Source organism: Rhinolophus sinicus, linkage group LG16 (genome assembly GCF_036562045.2).
Source record: "Rhinolophus sinicus isolate RSC01 linkage group LG16, ASM3656204v1, whole genome shotgun sequence".
NCBI lineage: Eukaryota > Metazoa > Chordata > Mammalia > Chiroptera > Rhinolophidae > Rhinolophus > Rhinolophus sinicus.
The window spans coordinates 26,731,589-26,754,268 of record NC_133765.1 but is presented as its reverse complement, the minus strand read 5'-3'; the positions used below and the strand labels follow the sequence as shown (position 1 = coordinate 26,754,268).

General features: G+C 52.7%; 1 protein-coding gene across 1 annotated transcript in view; it reads right to left on the bottom strand.

Moving 5' to 3' along the window:
* Positions 1 to 276: 276 nt before the first annotated feature.
* GCN1 (GCN1 activator of EIF2AK4) overlaps positions 277 to 22,680 on the bottom strand; it is a 53,518-nt gene continuing 31,114 nt past the window's right edge. The window contains exons 34-58 of the mRNA XM_019727839.2: positions 21,552 to 21,798; positions 21,054 to 21,175; positions 20,580 to 20,694; positions 19,707 to 19,886; positions 17,318 to 17,538; positions 16,091 to 16,159; positions 15,754 to 15,892; positions 15,468 to 15,664; positions 15,183 to 15,325; positions 13,743 to 13,860; positions 13,395 to 13,610; positions 12,175 to 12,339; positions 10,724 to 10,885; positions 10,344 to 10,436; positions 9,985 to 10,128; positions 9,624 to 9,893; positions 9,273 to 9,386; positions 8,608 to 8,838; positions 6,683 to 6,876; positions 6,472 to 6,586; positions 3,988 to 4,084; positions 3,465 to 3,613; positions 2,891 to 2,998; positions 1,520 to 1,738; positions 277 to 988 (exon numbers count right to left, since the gene is read on the bottom strand). Of these exons, the coding sequence (XP_019583398.2) occupies positions 863 to 988; positions 1,520 to 1,738; positions 2,891 to 2,998; positions 3,465 to 3,613; positions 3,988 to 4,084; positions 6,472 to 6,586; positions 6,683 to 6,876; positions 8,608 to 8,838; positions 9,273 to 9,386; positions 9,624 to 9,893; positions 9,985 to 10,128; positions 10,344 to 10,436; positions 10,724 to 10,885; positions 12,175 to 12,339; positions 13,395 to 13,610; positions 13,743 to 13,860; positions 15,183 to 15,325; positions 15,468 to 15,664; positions 15,754 to 15,892; positions 16,091 to 16,159; positions 17,318 to 17,538; positions 19,707 to 19,886; positions 20,580 to 20,694; positions 21,054 to 21,175; positions 21,552 to 21,798 (3,954 nt within the window). The 3' untranslated portion in view covers positions 277 to 862. The remainder of the gene's footprint in view (positions 989 to 1,519; positions 1,739 to 2,890; positions 2,999 to 3,464; positions 3,614 to 3,987; positions 4,085 to 6,471; positions 6,587 to 6,682; positions 6,877 to 8,607; positions 8,839 to 9,272; positions 9,387 to 9,623; positions 9,894 to 9,984; positions 10,129 to 10,343; positions 10,437 to 10,723; positions 10,886 to 12,174; positions 12,340 to 13,394; positions 13,611 to 13,742; positions 13,861 to 15,182; positions 15,326 to 15,467; positions 15,665 to 15,753; positions 15,893 to 16,090; positions 16,160 to 17,317; positions 17,539 to 19,706; positions 19,887 to 20,579; positions 20,695 to 21,053; positions 21,176 to 21,551; positions 21,799 to 22,680) is intronic.

The window sequence follows — 22,680 nt, the reverse complement described above, 5'->3', positions numbered from 1 at the left end:
GCTTCCTGCGTCAGAGCAGGGACGTGGCTCATTCGACCCCTGCCTTCTCCACACCGGCTGAGGTCACAGGCCTGGCTACGCACCTCTCGAGACCTGACCTCAGAACAGAGAAGTCTGCAGGTACCTATACGTCTTCCGAGAGTGGGAGAGAGATGCCCAGAAATCAGAGTGCTGCCAATGTTTAACGAAAACACCATCGGCCTCGCCTTAGTTCTACCAGATGTAGGAAGCTTCATGTTTAAGGGATGTTTGGAGATTTTTAAAAATTGGCGTCTATCAAGATTAAATCAAAGCGTTTATTGAACACTCCTCCTTCAAACAACCTGCATTTAAACCCTTCCCCTGACCAGTGAACTGCCAGGGCTGCGAGAGTATCGTTCCCACCTGACAGGGGTCAGATCCAATCGGGCCACACAACATTGAAAAGCCAGGCCAAGACACCCCACACTGGGCAGACCTCCACAGCTCGGTGCCCCACCTGGGACCGAAGCGAAAGGTTGGTAGCGTGGCTCTGGAACCAGAGCTCAAGCACAGGAGAAGAGGAGCTGGGCGCCTGACCCTACGTGCGCCAGACCAGCCATGCTACGCTGGACGATCGGCTCTTGGCTCCCATGTGGTGAGGCTCCCCCATGTGCTTTGTCTTCTCTTCTCCAAAGGAAAGGGTGAGAGATGGAGGAGGCAATTTTGTGTGGGTTTGATTTAAGGCTTTGGCTGTGGTCTGTTGATGTATTAAAATACTTTCTGGGAAGGCCATCTCCTAAGCTCCCTGTCCCGTCGGAACAAACGTTATTTTCAAAAATGAAAACACTGAACAGACGAGTGGAGCTGAAATGCTGCCTTGCAGCGGGCGGGGCCAGGCCCCTCATGTCAGAATGGTGTCGTCTACCGGCTCTGTGGAGTCGGCCTGGCTGGCCAGCTTCTTCAGGGACCTTCGGTTGCACTCATTCAGCACCTCCAAACTGGCCACATCCAGGATCTTGGAGAGGGACTGTGGGAAGATGGCAATGAGGAGACCCAGTCAGAAAATAGGGCTTCAGATTTCCCCAATCAAAGGCAAAGCTGAGGTTAACCTCAGAACTAGAACCACTAAAGGGAATCTGGCAAAATAAGGGAATCAGACGGGTCCAGGGAAAGCCAAAAAAACCACTCATCATGCTTTTCACGTGGCGAGGCAGTCAGTGGTGGTCAGCGTTCTCAGTGCTTTAACGGTGGCCTGGGGGCAGGGACTCAGTGAGCAGGGCTCTGGGCTTCACAGAGCAGCCTGGCTGGCCTGTTTTAGAGGTTTGGGTGCCACATGAGATTTTATTGGAAGAAAGGGCTCTGTTGCTGGAAGAAGTCTCAACACCACAGGAAGAGAGGAATGTGTCTGCAGGTACCCGGCCAGTCACCGGACCAGGTCTGCCCCGCCACACCCACGCACCCGGGGGGCAGAGGAGACTAGGGTCACGCAGAAGGAGCCCTGCAGGACGAAGGCCCACAGCACAGCATGCCCCGGGAGGCCCCAGGCCCAGGCTCCCACCTGAAACACCTCTTCTCCCTGTCTCATCTTGAGGAGGTTGACAATCGCCTGGTCGCTGTAGGCCCGAACGACAGTGTTTTTATCCTTGGTATTGTCGAGAAGAGCCTTCAGGATGGGTTTGATGGCTTGGGGGTCCAGGGGGGGCAGTGGGTCCTTGTTTGCCCACCAGATCATTTTCTCGGCCACCAGCCTGATGTCACTGGAGGGGTTCTGCAGACACTGAAGAGGAGCACGGGCTTTTAGTCAGGCATATCCAGTCTGTTTCTCAAAAGAGCCCACATTTCCGCCCTGACACTCTTTCTTCTTCAGGGAGACTCACCCCACTGCTCCCTTCAGACACCTTCCTGCCATGGGAGGGTAACAGGGCATGATGCCCACTTCATCTTGTGCCATGCTCCCCTCTGCTCAGTACCCTTGGCCCACACAGGGCTTTCACTTCCTCAAACATACCACGCACCTTCCTGCCTCGGGCCTCTGCACTGGCTGGTCCCACTGCCTGGGACGTGCTGGCCCCGGATCCTTGCTTGGGTGGTTCCTTTTCATCCTTCAGGTCTCAACTAAATGTCAGCCTTCAGACGTCTCCCCGACGGCCCTATCTAAGTTAGGGCCCTCCCTGGGCTTTCTGTGCATATCCATCTCCAGAGACCTTGTCTGCCTGGTTCATCTCTACACTTCCAGAGTGCAGCCCAGCCAGGCGAACAGCGGGTCCTCCGCAAACAAATGCTGATGAACGGCTGCCTGCCTGCAGGGTGATGCCATCAAACAGGGCCCTGGGGGTCTGCAGGGTGGAGGCCTTGGCTCCATCCCCCTTTGGAACTTCACTACTCAAAGTGAGGCCATACCAGCAGCACAATATCACCAGGGAGTGGGTTCCAGAGGCAGAGTCTGGGTTTGGCTGCATTTCTGAAAAGGCAGGTTCTGCTTCTGACTTGTGTGCATATTCACGTCTGAGAAGCACGTTTTATTACAAGGGGTAGGGGTCCCATGTCCGGTTCCCCACCTTATACACCCCATAAGAGCCATACCTGTAAGAGCCAGGCCAGCAAAAAGGAGGCAGGAAAGAGAAGATTTATTAAGACCTGAACCCAGATCTATCCCCAATCTTACAAAATTGGGATGCCTAGAAAACAATGCCTAAAATCCTGGTTCTTAACTTGATTTGGGGGTCACAGGTCTATTTGAGAATCTGACAAAAAGCTGGGCACTCTTCAAGGGAAAAACGCACACACAACTGCTCTGCACTCCATCCCTACGCGTCCAGAGACCCCGCCAACTCTCGGTGGACAGCTCCTGGCACACAGCTGGTCTGAGCGCTCACCTGCGGTGTTCTCTGCTCAGGGGGCCTGCTCCCCGCCCGCTGCCCCCGCTCACCTTAATGAACAGGCTGGAGAGTTTGGTGGGCAACTGCCCTCCTCCTGTCTCGATGTGATACTTCATCAGGAAGCCCATGCCCCGGACCCCGCTCACCGCGATGGGGATCTGTGGGGAGAGGGGATTGCTGGACAGGGCGGCATCTGGCTCGTTCCTCGGAGCAGAGGGCCAGGCACCACGCCATCCCCCAGGAATCTGTGGGACCCTGGCTCTGCACCCCCAGCTGCCTGCCCCCTTTACAAACACTTCACATCCAAGCCCCCTGGACAGAGCTCATGCGGACAGGCTGCCCTGGTTGTGAGGCAGACGAACAAAGCCTGCGTCACGGGTTTCAGGAACAGGGATCAGAGACTTTATCCCTAGAAGGGAACTCTAGATGCTCTAACCCAAACTCATTGTTCAGATGATGCAACGGGGGCCGAGGGAGAGCAAGTCCTGGTCCAAGGGCACAGCCAGTTACCAGCAAAGGTAACACTCAAACCCAGGCCTCTGACCACCCGTCTGAGTTCCCCGTGCTGGGTGAGCAAGGCTCTGGCTGCGGGAGGAGGGCTGTGTGGCTGCCCCAGGGCCTTACCCTGTCTGCCACGGCGCTGCTGAGGATCATCTCCTGAACTTCTCCGCTGTATCTGCCGGCACAGAGTCTGCTGGGAGCCACATTCACAGCCACGGAGAGAGCCAGGCTCCGCCCGTGCCGGACCATCCAGTCAATGCCGGACACGTCCGCTGCACAGAAGAGCACACTGGGGTCACCCTGCCCGGGACAGCATGCCCCCTGCTCCCAACCATGGGCCCGCCCCGCCGGACAGGAACTGGTAGAACCCCCAGTGCACACTGCACACAGGCCTCCCCCCCAAGTGGCACGTAAGGAGAAAGCTCTCAGAGACCACTTCGGACTGCAGCTGTGTTCTTTGAGCAAAGATCCCTGGTGCTACTGGAGCACTGGAAACTCTATTTTGTTTAAAATGCTGGAGTCCCAAGGAGAGGGAAGTCCAGCTACCAGAAGACGCTGAGGGGAAGGGGAGACAGGCCCCAGTGGTTCTCCCCCAGGACTGAGAGGCCCCAAATGGGAAGTCCCCTGGTGTACAAAAGAGACCTACCCAGCAAGCACTGCTGAAGAACAGCGCTAAGCTCCTCTTCAGTCAGAAAGGCACACAGTTCCCCCAGGCATCCAGCAGAGGAGATGCGGGTGTTGTCCTGACAGGACAGAGAAGGAAGTGAAAGGTGGTGCGAGCCCCCCCACCCCCGCCGGGGTAAGCAGGGAGACATGCCCAGGACGGAGGACAGGGAGGAAGGCGGGACAAAGCCACGCAGGAACTCCAACTCCAGGCCCTCGGTTCCCGCTGCCAGATGGGGGCTGCCATTCACCGCACTGCCACTCGAAGAGGAGGAGTTAAAAATTACACACCCAGCACGCCCTAAATGTGTGCGTATATGGTAATCACCATCACAATGGCAAGAATCACCGTATTTACATAGCACCTCTCTTCTTAGGAAGTCTGAATGCTTTCATCATGATCTCAATTACTATCCACAGCCCTGTGAGGCAGGGAGGGGCAGAGGGAGGCTCCATCACCAGAGAACCTCGCTGGAACTCCTCTTCCCCACAAGTCTTGTGTCCAGAGTGACTCCCTGCTCTCTCTCTACTGTGTCAGTGTGCCACTGCCACCTACACTACTTTAGGGTTTGTCGTAGGAAGTCACTCTGAAGCCACTAATCAATCCCAGGACGACAGGTAAAGGCCAAGCATTTTGTCAGTCCACGCCAGATGCTGGAGCGGCCCCTTACCGCCCCTCCCTAGCCAGCTAACGAAGGGACACTGAGCGAGTGCATTTTAGGTTAATGTGCTGCATTAGCAATAAGTGCCAACTGGATGTGCGTCCCTCCAAACAAAACAAAACAAAACAACCAGGGACTCAACGGCTTGTGGAGAGGCTGATGCCAGGTGGGCACCTGGATTGCCACCTTTGATCGGGGCAAGTTCTGAGGGGGAGGAAGGTGCTCTGCCAGTGGTTTGGGCCTCTGCGTTCCAACCAGCAGCCCAGGTGCCAAGCAAAGCCAAAGCTGGCTCTCTAGACACCCACTCACTCCAATGGGTTCTATTTTAAACTCCATTGTGGTGAAATGCAAATTGGTTTAAATACTCACTTTTACTTGCACTGTCAATGGCCCTATAAAAACTCTGACAGACTGTGACCGAAAGAAGGAAGAGTGTCCCACCTGTACCCCAGAAAGGCCGGGGCTTTCCTCAGAGAGCAGGTGGCTGGGGATTACACCACACTTGAGGAGCCGTGATAAGTGCAGCAGAAACAATGGCCGACCCCCGTCTGGGGGCCCACAAGGAAGTGTACACGTGAACCCAAAGTCCTCTCTCCAGAGATTAGCCCCACAAGTATAAACTAAGCCATACAACAGAGGGCTGTTGTCAAAGGAGAAAGAGAAAATTCTTATCCACAGACGCGGCCCCTACTGGACCTGCCACAGCACCGCGCAGCCAATGGGTTGTTAACAAACGCTTCCCAGACTGGGCGAGGAAGCGCCACACTGACAACCGGGACAGAACCAGGGGTCTCACGGCTCAGATTCTGGTTCTGAGTCTCCCACTGGCTGAGGAGTGGCCCAGGCTGGTCTCACCCTCTCAAACAGTGCTAAGAAGACCGACCACGGGGACAGATACCAGACACTAAGTTTCCTGAGGGCTGTGCCCAGGCTTTATTCACCTCTGGGCTGGGCCCTTCAGCTCAGCAAGTGTTTCCTGAACCAATAAACAAAACTCTCCCTTTTATAAACACAGAAATAAGGGGCAGAGAGGGAGAGTGACTTGTTTAAGATTAAAGAGCAAATTAATGAGAGATGTTGTAACGGACAGAGACCCTGTATCTTCTATTTTTGAAATTTAAACCTCTGATATAATTCAGCTTGGGACTTTTTGAAAGTTTTTTTTCCTTCTTTCTTTGTTCCCCTCCCCGCCCCCAAACCTTGATGACAGTTGACTACGCATACCAGTTCCAATGGTTCTGTTTCCTTTGGACCAGTGTGCACACCTGGCCAGGTAACTTGGGAGGGTTTTTTGCATCTGTAGGGGAGTCACTTCCGACCCTGGGGCAAACCAGCCTCTGGGAAGTGCTTTTTCCTGAAGTTGCCTGGCCAACTTCTCCTTCCTTTGTTCTGCCCCTCCTTACAGGTCTATAAAACCTTTGGAGCCTGGAAGGCAGTCTTTGTGACAGGGAGTCTACTATCTTCCCTTAATGCTGGCATTTTGGAATAAAATCTCCTTTTCTTTCCACCAACCTCGCCTCTGGAGTTTTGGCTTTCGTGAGGTGAGCAGCTGGACCTTTTGAACAACGTGGGACTTTAAAAACCTTACATTCCTTATCTATAAAACAGAATATCAGTATCAACACTACGCATCTTGCCTCCCTCACAATCAAATGCTGCTAAACCATGAAGAGTTACATGAATGTCAGGGATGACTATGAAAACTGACCAGTGGGCAGCTGTACCAAGGCTTCTAATGCAAAGCAGAGACGCCGGCCAAAGAAAAGAGCCCACCAGCCCCGCCATGGTCCTGCAGCCAGTGGTACCTCATCGTGTCCCAGCATGCTCAGCAGGAGCGAGATGATGTTTTTCCGGATGACCGCATCCACTTTGGCCCCTGCTCCCTGGATCACAAACCTCAGGGCCTGCAGCATGGTGTCCCTGCAGAACCAACACGTCCAACTCAGAACCTGGCTCTGTCCCACCACTGCTCCCGCCACAGGCACGGCCCAGCCCGGGGCTGCTTCAGCCCCTCACCTGACACCTGGGTCCTCCATAGCACGGATTCCATTCAGCAGCTCTGTGAAGAGGGGATCCACCTTGATGTGGATGGAAATGAGCTTCCCCAGCGCATCGGCGGCCTTCAGGCGCACGCCCCGGTTGGAGTCCTGCAGAGCTTTGGTAAAAGTGGTCTGCAGCTGGGGCAGGAAAGGCTTCAGGGCGATCCCAACCTGAGAGAAAAACCCACACCTGGAAGCATAGCTGTGGTGGCGCCCAAGGCCACAGGGTACTACAAGCATGAAAACAAACCACCAGGCGCTGATCCCCCTCATACACAGGCTAGGAACAGGGGTCCCGTAAGAGCGAGCCACGCACAGACAGGTCACGCTCAGCCTCCTCTTTCGTTTTCAGCATCCTTTGCAGAAAGGCACAGAGGAGAGGGGGAGGGGGAAGGGGAGGGGGAGAAAGACCACCACCACCACCACCACTACCACCACCACCACCGAGGGAGCCGTCAGCTTGGCTTAGTGGAGACCTGTCCATGTGGACAAATGACTCGAAACCTGTCTCCAAATACATGAAAGAGTGGCTGTCAGCACCACTGAGGAACTGTTTTATTGCCAAGACAAGTAAACGGACTACGTGTGCAAGGGAGGGTACCATCTACTGAGCAACTGACACATGAGCTAAGCAGTTGACATTTAGCCCCCAGAACAATCCTAAGAAGACAGCGACCTCAGAAAGTCATGCCTGTACACATGTGCACCCCTCTCCTTAAAACCCAGTTTAATCTCTGACCATATGTAAAAAAAACGGGCACACTTAGAAATGGGTCCAAGACTAAATAAAGATTTACTTATTGCTAAACAGGAAAATCAAAGTTACTGTCTAGAAGTCTGGAAATACTGGGGTCAGGAGTCTGTAGCCTGCTGGGAGGCACAGCAGAGTGAAGCCGGTAAATCTGTGAGGTGGGAACCATCTGCCCATGGGTGACATCTGACTCAGAGCCTAAGGGACAACTCCCATGAGGGAAGAAGGCCTCATCTGTATGCAGAGTTGCAAAAATACCACAGAAAAGAACAGCACAGAAAGCAAAGTACAGATGATGCTTAATTTTTTTTTTTTCTTTTTTTAAGAAAAAGACAATTCTGCAGAACGAGGCTGGTGCTCGCAATCCCATTTTTACCTGGGAAGTTGCTCCCCATACCTTTCTCCCAAAAGGGGAAAAAAGAAAGCTACAAGTTTTAAGCTTGCTTCTGTTTCCAATCCTCAAGTGAGAATTCAATTTTTTTTACACAAATTTCTTGGCTCTGTTTATACTTTTTTAAACCTAAAAGGTTAAATTATTGCCCTGTGAAACATCAAAAATGGTTAATGCTTTGCATCTTTGCTTCTTACACTTTTAGCAAAAACTGAAGTTATTCCAGCTGCCCTCAACTTCCTTTTCCTTCGTTCATCAGATTCTCTGCATCTCCCTTTACGAGGAGAAAGAATTAAATAATAAAGAACGAGAGCATATTTAAACAATGTTTTAATTGTATTTACGTGGCCCGGAATTTTTTTTCCTTTGAACCAGTGCTTAAAAATAATAGCAATTAATGTGTATCAAGTGCTTAGAATGTATCAGGCATCGTGCCTGCTATTTCATGTAAGCCCCACATTTCACAGGCCTACCTAAGACAGGCAGTATTACAACTCTCCAATTATAGTGAGGAAGCAGGGTCAGAGGTCACGTGACTTTCCTAAGGCCGTTGTGGCCACACGGCTACTAAGCGGTAGACTGGACCTGACCACTGCATAGCATGAGTCTAGAGTCTAAGTTCTTCACCCCCTTTGCGGTGCCATTTCTCCGTAATAAGCTGTAACTCTCCGCCATGGAATTCCTTGCGCCAGTCTCCTGCAGACAGATCTGTTCTCTAAGGTCCAAGTGGACCAAGACCATGAACTCATCACTCACTTACCTTGGCTAGCAAGAGGCTGAGTGTCTCGAGCAGAGCTGCCTTCACGTTCCAGCTGAACCGGTCCCCCAGGATGCGAATCAGAGGGCCAGTAATGCTGACCACTGAAGGCCTCAGGGCGTCCGCTGAGGTGAGGCGGATCACCAGGCCTAGAGCTTTGGCTGCTTCCTCCTTCTGTTCCGGGCTGCCAGTCAGGACGCCCTCCCGCAATACTGGAAGGATGGAGGTTACTCCCTGACAAGAAAACCACACCTGAGAGTCAAATCTCCAAGACAGCCCCTGGGTGCTTCCCACCCAAAGCAAGGCGCTCCTATCACCCATCCTCTTCATAGCTCCATGAGAGACAGACTCAGGCTGCCCGATCACAGCCTGCGAAGGTGCTGGGTGGGGAATAGTCTTGACAGTGACCAGGCCCCAACCGGCCTGTCACACAGGTATATGCATTGCTGTCAGCTCTGTGACACCCGCAGCTTAACCCGAAGGCAGCAAGAACCCTGCCCCCACCTGGCCACCACGGGGAAGAAACATGCTGGCTGGGAAGGTGCGGAACAGGACCAAAGCACTGTCACCTGACACGCGGCTGCTGCAGCTGCCCTGCAACCTGGGCCCGAGAGGGAAGGCAGAGGGTGGCCATGTGGCCCCGGCACCGCACACGAGCCCTGGCTTACCTTCTTTGGGAGGCAGAACCCTGGCACATGCTGGCCTTTGCTCTCATTCCCTATGAACCGGATTTCTTTGTGGAGCTCTTCAATCAGTGCCAGCTGGTTGCCAGCATCCAGCTTCTGTGAGAAGCCAGGAAAAGGCAGAGAGGCTGTCAGAGTTCTAAGTACAGCCCTCTTGAGACTGCTTCAAAATATGACAGCAGGGGGAAGGGTGTGGGTGGCAGCAGAAACAAGACCGGCCGTGACTTGCTACATGCTGAAGTTAGGGGACAGGTACACAGGGGTTACGAATCTGGCCTTATCGGCGTCTGGAACCATCTACAGTCAAAGGCGGTGGTGGGGTCAGCAGCCTCTCACCTTGGTGATGGCATTCAGGGCATCCCAGCTCTCCTCCAGAACCACAGGGCTGGAGTCGTTGAAGAGGCGGATCAGGCCCGAGACCAGGCTGCGCAGGTGGCTGGAGTAGTCCGCCTTCGAGCGGGAGCAGTAAATGTTGAGAATGATGGCGGCGGCCTGCCGCATGCCCACCTCAGGGCTGCGCGTGGCTTCCAACAGATCCTCGATGATAATCCGGTGCCCGACGTCATCCTCGACTGACAGGATCACGGCCTGACAGTTGGCCATCTCCTACAACACGGGACAGCTGGGCTGAGCACGGCTCCTCCGGGGCAGGCCAAGACGGCCGTCAGAAAGCCCACGCAGTGATCACGACACTCACCAGCTGCTCGCCCGGAGTCCCAAGCTTCTCCTTCAGGGCCAACATGACCGCCGGGAGGATCACTCCAAGGTGACGGGTCAGGGCGTCGCCTGCCACGGATGACAGGAAGGCCAGCACCCGGGTATTGACAGGCGGAGTTGTCAGCTGTAGAATGATGAACACCGTCGACTCGAGGAAAGCGGCCCGTGCTGGCTGCACTGGGCTCTGGGAGCGCCCATCCCCGCTGTCAGGGCTGAGTGTCTCTCTGGGCACCTGCCCCCACCACCAGCCTCCCCCAATATCTGACTTCAGAACTGGTCTTCCTGGTGGGCCCAGGGACGATGACGTGGCTGTGGCTTCTGGGCCCGAGCAGGGTTTACCTTGGGCACGAGGTAGGGCAGCACCACACGACTCTTGATGGCCATGACTTGCTTCAGGCCGTCCAAGGCGAATTCTGACACCTCCTCGTCATCCTGCAGAGGGACATTGGGGGCAACACAGAGGAGCTGGCTCACGCCCCACCTCTGCTCTCTGGACCAGCCACCACCGACTTCCTTCTCCACAGATGAGAAGGAAGTCCCTCCTCCCACGGCACCCACATTCACTGCCTGTCAAAGGAGAAGCAGAGCCAAATCTGCTCCTGCTGCACCCACCCTCCCAGGGCCCACACTGCGGCTGCCTTGGCAGAATGAGCCCTCGCGCTTCGCTTCTACAGAGACAGTAAAAGCCAAAGAGGTAGGTGTGCGGCAGACCCACTCACCAGCTGCTTCAGTAGAAACGGGAGGATGTCCTCCAGGGCCTGGTGGCCGATGGTGGAGTGCAGCTGCTCAAAGGTCTTGGCCGCCGCCTCTCTGACCTCCTCCAGCGGGTCGCACAAAGCCTTCCGCGCCGTGGGCACGAGGGACTCGGAGAAATACAGCACCTGCAACAGCACACGCGCGCTGGACCTGATGTGGCAGTGGGCAGAGAGGGAGCAGGAGCAAGCGAGGACCTCCGGCCCAGCCAGGCCACCACCACCCCCAAGGCTCAACTTTTCCTTCAACTTAGCTGGTTTCTGTGAAAACGTGCAAGTGTAAAAAGCAGATGTGTAATCTACCCGCGAGGAGTCTAAACCCAGAAGTAATCATTCACAGCTTGATTTTTAAGGTGAGTTCTCCAGGTACTCTCGCTCTCCTTCAGGAACGTCAAACCCCTTCCCACGTAGAGGCCCTGCGTGACATGGCCTCCTCTCCCCCAACTCTTTCTTTTGCTTATCCTGTTGGAAAACCCCAAGTTCTTCTTTAAGTGCAACTCAAATACTTGCACCTCTATGACGTCTTGGGGCTACGGTAGGGCCCAGGACATTTCTGGTGCCCTTGTAACCGATTCCACCAAAGCAGAGCTCATCTTGAACTTAGGGCTGGTTATACATTCTAAGTTCAGCATTTGGGGACTTGGTAACTATTCAATGAATCACAACTCTATCTGCTGACAGAATTTACTTGTATTCTTGACCAAATACAAATATAAACCCCAAATGTAATACTTATACTGACGCACACAGAAGGATCCAGTACCTCAGACGAGGATGCCCAGGGTAAGCCACGGGCTACATGCTTACATTTCTGACTGGCCACCCACCTCATCGCATTGGTGATTTCCTTCCACACTGTTTACACACTCAATCTAGTCCCCAGGAATGTTTTGAGGCTCAATTACCTTAGAAAGTAAGGCCAGCAAAAAGGACTCCAAACCCCTTGACTGTTGCTACTATGGAAACTGGACTACTGCTGGAGACAACACATTTCCTCCCACTGGGTACTTACTCTCATCCACTCCACGCCTAAGAATGCGTGCACGCCCCCCCACCCTCCACCACTCACACACAGGCACTCCCGCCTTTCCCCACTCAGGGTACCACGTGCTTTAATGGAATGATACACTGACACAAAAGGGATTCACCTAGAACAACCTCAGGAGTGGCAAGAAAAAGATCACTTCCAATTTTCAAAGGCTGCTGAAGGCCTCTAAATCATTTAGCTCTTAGCCAGCGAATCTGACAGGAAGCCCCCATCCACATGTACCCCGGCCAGCACCCCGCTGCCAGCAGTGCCCTCCAAAGTGATGTTCAGGTGTCCTCGCTCGGGTGAAGTGAATGGGGTGTCCGTCGTGGTGCAGCTTCTCCCATGACCTCCCCGCAGCCCTGGGTAAGGTCACTTGGAAGATACTCACGGCGTCCCGGCTGGTGGACTTCATGATCTCGCTCAGCCCGATGCACACGCCCTGCCTCTCATCGCTCTTCTGAGATCTCAGGCCTTCCTCAAGGATGGGGATGATCTCAGGCAGGATTTTCTCCCCTAACTTCCGGACGAGGTCTCCTAATGTCCTTGCTGCAATCTGTCAGCAGACATCAAGTCAGGACATCAGCTCCCTGCAGACTCCAGAATGAGGGCCCCAGAACCTCCTAGACTTTATCCAAGTCACTGACTTAACTTCCCCAAATGCTCTTACTCATCCCTGAGGAGCTTACCCCAAGGTGCTTGCAACACTACAAAATAAAATGATCTCGGTATGCCACACACACCAAACACAACCTACAGCAAGGGCCAGCACCTCACACATGAATAGGAATATAGCATCTGCTGCCCAGTCAAGGGCCAATTTCCCTCGATTGAAAACTGCAGCCTAGAAGTCACTTAACCCTGAGCTCTTGCCCAAGGGGAGCTGAATTTGGAACAAATGCTTTAAAGAAAAAACCACCTCCTCTGAGGCCTCGTGCAAACCCTCCTTTAGAGACAAATACACAGTTTGCTTGCCAGGGATGAAGGTTCGGAGTGGGCCAAAGGGAACGGCAGCAGTGATTGTCAGCCTGGGCTGGGCCCCTCCTCCCAAGCACACGTTTGCTTTCTCACTCAGTCTCTAGTGTTGGCCATGTGCCTGCCCACCACAGGGCCTTTGCACATCCCGTCCTGGTATCTAAAGCACTATTCCTTCTGGCGGGGACAGTCCTTCATCACCTCCTCACCTGCTTAGTGCTTACTCATCTTTCATCTTCAAGCATCATTTCTTCTGAGAAGCCTTTCCTGACCCTCTCAGTTAGATCAAATGCCCGATATAAGCACTTGCAGTGCCATGTAGCACTTGCCACAGTTACATCTACATATGTTTGTGGGATTATTTGGTTAACATCCATCTCCTTTACCAGACTGAAGCTCCACGAGGACAAGGAATGAAGCTACTTTTCTTCTCCATTATAACCCTGGTCTTACGCCCCTGCTTAGCACACAGCAAGCTTAATGAATATTTGTTGAATGACTAAGTAAATAAATAAATGTTCCCTGTTAGACAGGGGTCCCTGGGCCCTTTCCCAGTCTCTGCAGACCCAGCTTTCTCGCCTCTGAAAGGAGGCATCGGGGGGCTGCTGGATCAGAAGCAAGGCCCGGGAAACTTACCGTTCTTTTATCTGCGCACGTGCTGGCCAAGAAACCCAGCAGCAGCCCAAAGAGAGTGGGCAAGATCTCACGCAAGGTGCGGGGGGTATTGGAGACCACGATCTTCCAGACGTGCAGGGACGCTTGCCGCACCACCAGCTGGGTGTCCGAGCGGCCCATGTACAGCCCGGCCAGCACCCGGTTCCGCCGATCCACCCCCAGGGCAGTGATGATCGCCTGCAGCCAGCAGAGAGGAACAGAAAACGCAGGATGGTGAAGCCCCCATAGCATGAGTGCCCGGGCATATCCCTCTGTTAGCTGAGCCCGGGCTTATACCTCTGTTAGGGGAAATCGACTCTAGGCACGCACCTTGTTAGACTGGGCAGTTCCAAAGTTGTCATCTTCGGAGGCAGTTTCCGTGGTCATCTTTCCAGTGACTCCTGAGATGTGGAACAGGAGATCCCCGAGGAGCTGAACAGAGCTGAACCTGAGAAGGGTGCCAAGAACGGAGTCACACGGGGCAGTCTCAGGGCACAATCAAGCACTGGGCACAAAAAAGACTGTGAGGAAATGCACCCCAAATATTCCTGGTGGTTATCTTGGAATGAGAGAAAAGTTACAGGTGTTTTTCATTTCTTTACACTTTCCCACAGATTTTCTTGCCAAGTTTTCTATCAATGAACTTTAATAATGGGGAAGAATAAACACTTTAAAAAATAAGTGAAAATTTCTATAATAAAACTTATTTAAAAAAGAGAGCGAGAAGGCAGCCAGATGGCTCAGTTGGTTAGAGTGCGAGTTCTGAACAATAGGGTTGCCGGTTCGATTCCCACATGGGCTAGTGCACTGCACCCTTCACAACTAGATTGAAGAAAACCAGCTGCCGCTGAGTTTCTGGAGGGGAGGCCGGATGGCTCAGGTGGTTAGAGCAGGAACTCTCCACAACAAGGTTGCTGGTTCAATTCCCGCATGGGATGGTGGGCTGCGTCCCCTGCGACTAAAGATTGAAAACAGTGACTGGACTTGGATCTCAGCTGTGCCCTCCACAACCAGACACAACTAGATTGAAGGACAATGACTTGGAGCTGATGGGCCCTGGAAAAACACACTGTTCCCCAATACTCCTCAATAAAAAAATTAAAAAGAAAAAAAAAAAGGAGAGAGAGAGAGCAGGAGAGAGAGTGCACAGAGAGAAGCATGTAAACAATCACCTTAAACCCCCACTACTCAGGCAACCGTCTGACACTCCAGGGACATCCCTGTACAAGCGCCCACTACAAAGACACGCACGACCCCACACCACGTGGGAAGTGAGCCCGCACCACAAGTGCTGGGCCACAGCCTACACTGTTATGTCAACTATCGGTTGAGCTTTCTGCATCAGCTGATGTAACTTCTGACAGCAGCCTTTGTAATGGCTGAAGAAAAAGTTCACGGTGTGGATGTGCTGTGACTTTTTTCAACCAACCTCAAATTTTTCAAATGATAAACATCTTTCTATAACACATCTTTAAGCACCTGACCAAATCTGTCCCTGGAATCAATTCCCAAAACAAGAATTTCCCAATTAAAAGGTATTCGCGTTTAACATTTTAATACAACTGAAAACCCGAATAGAAAGAACTTTTAAAAAGAGAATCAGAATGAAGACATTGCTACAGGAGACTGGAGAGTCACAAAATGGTTACAAGTCACAAAATGGTGTGGAGAAAGCTGCGAGTTCTTGGTGACGCTCTCCTCAGCATTTCTCAATGAGAGTTCCCCAAATGCAAAGCTGGGGCCCCTGGGTCTTTCTGCCCGAGCTCTCACCTGATTCTCCAGAGGTCATCGAAGAGGCCTTGCTCCAGCTGGGGCAGCAGCAGGGCGATGGCCGTCTCCGCGTACATGGAGATGAGACGCTGGCCCGCGCGCAGGGCGGTATCACGCACAAACTCGTTCTCGTCAGCGAGGGCCTGTGCACACAGAGTGGGGGTCAGCCAGGGCTGCCTCCCCAGGCACCAGCCCAGGTCGGCAGGGAGCCCCAGCTCTCCAGGACCGCACAAGCACCCTGCCCTGCTCAGTAACGCTCTCCTCGGCATGGACATCGGTGCCTACTTTGAGGATACAGGGGATGATGGGTCCCACATAAGGCGTGAACTTGTCCCCGAAGGTGATGGGCAGGTAGTTGAACATCATGATGTAGCCATCTCGGACGTGGGGCGCAATGTCCACTTTGCTGGCTGTAGCCACTATTTCTGGCATCAGCTTCTCCAACTTCTCCACCCCCAAGCCAGCCATGACCTCAGCCAATCCTGCAAGCAAAGGACAGAATGAAGCCACCAGATCTGAGGGCCCCTGGCGGACATTCGTGGACTGGCCCCTGGGGCTGCATTGGCCTCACCCTGGGCAGCGCCTGAGCGATCCACGGAGCTCTGCTCATAGGTCAGCGTCTCCATCAGCCACGGCAGCAAGTCCTCAAAGCACGACTCCCCCATGCCCTTCACCATGGCCCCAAGCGCCTTTGCAGACACCGTCCGCACCTGTCAGGTAACCGAGAGCAGGGATGGGGAGTAGACGTGGCTCAAACTCAGTGACCAGGCAGGAGCAAGGAGGGCTCCCTCGGGTCTCCTTCTCTTTATCAGACAGACACAAAAGCAGCTTACAGGGAATTTTCAGGAACGAATTTTCTGGGGACTGGGCTAAAATAATGAGCTCCTGCCCCATCCTGCCAGACTCACCTCAGGTACAGGGTCCAAAAGAGAGGCTTTCAGGCCAGGCGTCACGCTTGGCAGGTAAGGAGCCAAGTCCTGTAATAACAACGCAAGAGGCGACTCAGGTGGAGACTTGACTCCTGCTTTCTCCGGGATCGTTCTGCTATGGACCCTGACCTCACCCTTCTGCTGACGAGGAGCGCTCAGCAGGGCTGCTTGCAGAACAGCCAGGAGAAGGGTAACAGGCTGGTCCCTCGGAGGCACCCCGCAACTGCTCAGGGAAACCTACTAAGGACCTGAAGCTCATCCTCAAGAGGTCGAGAGAGCCACCAGCTACACTTCAGTGCTTAACGCTCCTGTCCTCCTCTTGGGACCGAGGCCTGCCCAGCCTCTGGAGTCTTTAGGAAATGATTTCAGGCACTTTCCTTTCAGAACTGCATTAACATCTTCCCGTTTTTCACCTTAGAAGGTTTATGTCTCTTAATTCAGCATTCAGCTTTAGGGAACAGCTTTAAATATAGAAAAAGCCTTATGTTCATGGCAGTGACATTTAAAATGAAAAAAAACAAACCTTGGATACTACATGACCAACGATAGAATTATGTAAGTTACAGTATGTAAACTTATGAGAACGTTATACAATTATTAAAAATCCATTTTACGAGTAACTTGGAAATAAGTTTATCTTCAGGAATATAATTTTTTAAATATAATAAAAAACATGAACAGCAATTTTTTTGATGTTGAAGAACTATGGATAAAATTTGTCGTTTTTCCAATTTTTCAATTTCCCAAATTTTCTAGGATTGCTGTAACTTCCCCACTTTCTCTCTTGTGCCAGCTCAGTAAGCCAAGCAGAACTGAGGTAGATAGATAGTGAGATCACACATGTAAGCCCTTGGGAGCAAGGAGACAAATAAACAAAGTCAATCTCTCCTAAGTTCCTGAGAGGCTTACAGAAGCACCTGCTTGAAATAAGAAAACACTGCAAACAGTCAAAGCAGCAGCCTCCTTCCCCACACTCCTGAGAGGTCAAAAGTGAGGCTGGACCTTTCCTCCACCTCCGTCTGCAACAGGGGCCGACTGGGATGGGCCTCCCCTGGGCTGAGCTAATGGGGACTCGATCACTGTTCTGCAAGATGCCCAGATTCCCACCCTGCACCCCCAAATGATCAGGGACCCAATGCCCACACCCCTCCCCCGTCTACTGGGCAGGGACTCTGTGCCCTACACCAGCATCTGCTGGGCTGCTACCTTCTGGTCTGTGAGGGAGTACATGTTGCCAATAATCTGGGCTGCCATCTTCCGTGTGTCCGTGGACCGGTCCTGGAAGGCTCTCTGGACAATGGGCATGACGAGGGCCAGGGACGGGGCATCAATGAAGTGGACAAACTTGGTGTCCAGCAGGGTCTGCAAACACTTCTGGGTCTTTCTGGAGGGGTCTGTCAGGGCGTCCAGCAGGACAGGGGCAATGGCTGCATGTCCGAAACAGAGGATGGTTTAGAAGACTCTATGGTGTGGCAAAACCACTGGGTCCCCAGACCTAGAGGGGTCAGAAGAGAAAGGAGCCCGGGGCCACGCCTCCCTGGAGCCCCGCATCTCCGGAAGCCAGCCTGTCTGAGAAGGGCCATCCTTGTGTCACCCAGAGGGAGCAGTGCAGAGACGGCACCCGTTTGCACTGCGGAGCTGTGCTCTGGCGGGGCCCAGAAACTGGCTTCAAGGGGCATTAAGCTGCAGTCACACTGCTGGACCTCCACAGGAGCGCTGCTCAGGCACCATGGATCTTATTTAGGAAGCAGCAACCCTAAGTCGTTTTGCGAATGACGTCCGAGACACCAAAGGCCCCTGAACCAGTAGTGGGAGTGAAGCAAACCATGCTCAGAGCAGCTGGGCCCAGGTAAAATGAGCTCTCAAGTTCAGCAGCACCAGCCTGGCAGAAGGAATTCCAAGAGGAATACCTGGTTTATCTTGCCCACAGGCCCAAGGAATTCAGCTACTATAAAACCCCAAGCTGGCGGTCAACAATTACAAAAAACAAAACAAAAAAACAAATGACCCAATTTAAAAATGGGCAGAGGATTTGCACAGACAATTCTCCAAAGAAGATATGCAAACGGCCAATAAACACAAGATGTTCAACATCACTAGTCATTAGGGAAATGCAAATCAAAACCACAATAAAATGCCACTTCGCACCCACTATGCTGGCTGTCACCCAAGTGTTGACTTTGCAGACGATAATTGTTGGCAACTAGAATTCTCATACATCACTGCTGGGAACATCAAATGGTCCAGCTGCAGTTACTCAAAAAGTTAAAACAGTTACCATAGGACCCGACAATCCCATTCCTAGCTATCTAACCAAGAGAATCGAAAAGATGTCTACACAAAAAAACTTGTACACAAATGTTCGCACTACTCTTTACAGCCCTAAGGTGGAAACAACCCAAATGTCCATCAACAGACGAATAAACAACATGTGGTCTATACGCACAATGGATTATTACTGGGCTGTGAAAAGGAATGAGGTACAGATACATCTACAGTGTGGCTGAAACTTAAAGACGTGGTTCAAGTGCAAGAAGCCTCACGCAAAAGGCCACGTATTATATGACTTACATGAAATGTCCAGAGTAGGCAAATCCATAGAGACAGAAAACAGATTAGTGTTTGTCAGGGGCTGGGGACAGGGGAGGATATGAACAGCGATGCTAATGGGTATGAGACTTCTTTTTGGGGCGATAAAAATGCTCTGGAATTAGACAATGGTGATGCTTGCACAATTTTGTGAATATACTAAAAGCCACTGAATTGCACGTTTAAAAAGTGAATTTTTACGTTTTGCAAATTATATCTCAATTAAAAAAAGAGAGAAAAAAAGACCCAGGCTGGATTCTCAGAATGAAGGCATTTCTACTCATTTGATAGAGATGAGACTGTTCTGGGCTGTAGAAATTCCCAGAGCTGTTAGACATCATAACAAACAACAACAAAATCCAAGTAGACCTAGTCATCCCTTAAACAAACAAAAACTCCCATCATTTTCTGAATGGAAACACACTCTGGTAATAACCTCGCTGAAGTACCCTGAACGGACACCGACGCTCCACACTGAAGCTTAAAATACAACAAACAATGGGCCAGTCAGGGTGGCTGAGGGTTCTGCTCGTGGAAACCAACCTCAAGAAAGGCTCATGCTAAAGAACAGTTAAGGGGAACAGCCTGTCCCCAACCTTCCCCTCTATCCCACATCTCCTGCAAGGAGATAGATTAGAAAGTTCCCAAAGAACCTAACACTTCAGATAACGCTGATGTGGTCCAGACCTTGTCATTCGATTCTTTTGACCTCAGGGCTCAGCTGAGTGCACAGCGCTCTCTCAGAGTCAAGGTGCTTCTGAGCTGATGACTCAGTCTCCCTACCTGTGCAGTCAGTGACGGCTGCTCTAGACCAGCAGGAAAACAGACCACTTCCAAACTACTTTCTACTTACTGTTCTAGGAAAAGGGCTTCCCAGACTTTAGCGGTTATTTCACTGTGAGCACATCTGTCGCCAGAGGGCACAACCCTTTGCTGAATGGGTGCATGTGCCCCGAGTGCCCAGGGACAGGAGGAGCCGGGGCCAGGCCCCATGGGCGAGGCGTACCCAGGATCTCCGGGTTCCTGATGACGGAGCCGATCTGCCTGAGCGCCTGCTGTCCAGCCTTCTGCACCTTGACGTGAGAGTCGGTCAGCACCTCCGTGAGCTTGGGCACGATGTTGGGCAGGCAGGACGACAGCTGCTTCGGGGCACAGTACGCCATGGCCCCCAGCAACTCCACCGACCCTGCAGATGGCAGACATACGCTCAGTGTGGAATCCCTGAGCACAGGCTAAGAGTCGCCTGGGCTCACTGCCCAGGCAAGGGACAACCGGCTGGCTCCAATGCAGGCTGGGCACAAGCCACCCCCAGGAGGAGAGCAGAGGGGACCGGCTCCAGCAGAGAACAGGGGACACCTGGCTTAGTCCTGCCAGTGATCCAAGGCCAAGGCACTGCATGTCTCTGGCCTCAGTCTCTCAGCCACAAATGGGTAAACTGACTTCGATCCGTCATTTTTCAAACTGTAGGGAAGCCTGAAGGACCGAAGGGGAAGCCACATGGGAGGGCCCCAGACCTTGACCCTCCCCAAACCTGAGCAGCTCTGCTTGTATCTTTCGTGTATTAGGATTCCAGATAAGATTATGTTTTAAAAAAGGGGTTTAATGGGAGAAAAAGCTTTAAACTCATTGAAGTAGCCACAGACTAGCTTTAAAGCTCTAGGACTTCCTGATTTAGGGCCGCGGCCTCTGTCACAGGCCTGCACTTTGCATGTAAACACTCAAACTATGGAAGAATGGGTGGCTCAATGTCAGAGTCTTGGCCTTATCCCTGGGTTGGGGGGCACACACACAGGACAACAGCTGTCACTATCTGGAACCCCGAAAGGGCAGTTTTCAAAACAGGAAGTTGAGACAGAGCCATGGAAAGCAGTGGCCTTACCAGCTTTCGTCCTCCAGGACTCCTCCTCCAGGGCAGCCAACAAGGAGGGGAGCACCAGCTTCACCCCGTGAGCACTCAGGTTGCTCATCACAGCCTTGGCACAATCATCTGCAGCCTCAATGGAGGAGAAAAGACATTCAGGGGTCGCCTCGCCCAAGCAAGGGTCAAGGCCTGACGCTAGACCATGTGTTCCCCCAGTGACCAACACTTACGGGGGGTCCACTGTGTCAGACCCTGCGCCTGGGCCTGCAGACATAGCTGAGGAGTAGAAAAGGCTTCCATCTCATAAAGCCTCAATACTCTACTGGGAACCAGGGGAGTCCACACCAGTAACCGGGACCCAGTGTGCAGGCAGAAGGGGTTCTGACAGGAGGGGCCTTGTCCCACCTCTGACTGCCTGCCAGTCTCACGCCAGCGGCCAGCCCCCATTGTCAGCAGCTGCCAGCAGCGGGCACACGCAGCCTCAGGACTTACCTCACGTACATACTGGTTCCCATCCCCGAAGCACAGCAGCAGATGGGGCAGCACGTGAACCACGTATGGCTCGAAGAGCTTCCCCAGCATGGTACAGAGCATCTCGAAGGCAAAGAGGGCTCCTGGGGGAGAAGGCGGGGCAGCTGGAGCAGCACAGGACAACCTCCCTGCCACCTCCTCGCCCTCTGGAAACACTCTGGGCTGTGGGAGTGAGTGGCTGCCCCGTGATGGAGCAACACCCTCTGCCTCCCCCAAAGCAGAAGAGGGAGGCAAGAGGGGAGCATCCATGGTTTCCCGGCACTAACGGCCAGAAAGACAACATCTCTCTCAGCTGGGGTACTGCTGAGTTACAAAGTCCAGGCCACATCAGCAAGGACCAGATGGAATGGGAGCCACACAGCTGCCCCTTGCAGCGCACACACATACACCAGACCTCCAGAGGGGAAGGGAAGGCCAGATTCCTCCCTCTGGCCGCTGGGTAGCCCTGAGCTCACTCACCCTCTCGCCGGCGGAAGTTCTTCTTATCCTGGATGGCATCGGTCAGCGCTGCCATCATTTCCTGCTGCTTTAGTGACAGGATGCCCAGGCCCTTCACCAGGCCGGCCAGCCCGTATGCGGCCCCTTTGCACTCCGCGTACTTGTCCGACTCCAGCAGCTGCTGCATCAGCTTCTGGATCATCCCTCCTGCATCTTCCTTGATGGCTGGCACGAGGGGTGGCAAGCAGCTGGCCACGGATTCCTGGACCTATGGGATGGGCCCCCCTCGTCAGGAACCACCAGGAACCACAGCCTTCCTCAGTGGGGGACACAGTCCCATGCAGCACCTCACCACACGACGTCCCCACACCCCATCTCGGCCACTCTGACGACACAGGGCATCAGAGAAGCAAACGGTATTACACACTCATGTACGATGAGGACCCCTGCAGCCTCCATACCGCATCTGGTAGTGACATGAGCATCAACCATGCCGGTGCTATTTCTGGTCTACAGGGAGAACCTGGGCCTGGGGCGGGGGGAAACGCCAGGCAAACTAAACCCACTCACAGAGAAAGATCCAGAGAAAAGCATGCAACTGTGCCTCCACAAAAGTGACCCACATCTCTGGCCTTACAGGGCCAGGCCCACACTCTGTGGTACCAAGACACTGGCAATCTCTCCTTCTAGCCACAGCTCACTGAGCCCGACTCGAGAGCAGAAAAGCATCACACTGCCAGGGGAATGGGCAGGACCCTTTGTAGGCGGGGTGTTCTGACAATTTCACCACAATTTTGTGAACCTGCATTTCATGAAGACACTCTGGGAAGTCCAAAATGCAAGGCGCAGAAAATCTATGTAAATGTTTCTCAAAAAAAAAAAAGAAATCCATGCACTGTGGCTTGGAGGCTGCATTAAAAGGCCCCTGAAACATGTAACAAACACATAAAGAAGGTGAGAAAAAAAGCTGACACGAGGCAGCCAGCTTTTTTTTTTTTTAAAGCTTTGTATCACCAGTGCCAGGTTTATACTATTGGGTTGGTGACAAAATAATTGCCGTTTTTGCAATTATTTTTAACCTTTCAAACCACAATTACTTTTGTACCAACCTATACACGCAAAAAAGACTGTTAGTAAACGAGTAGGAAAC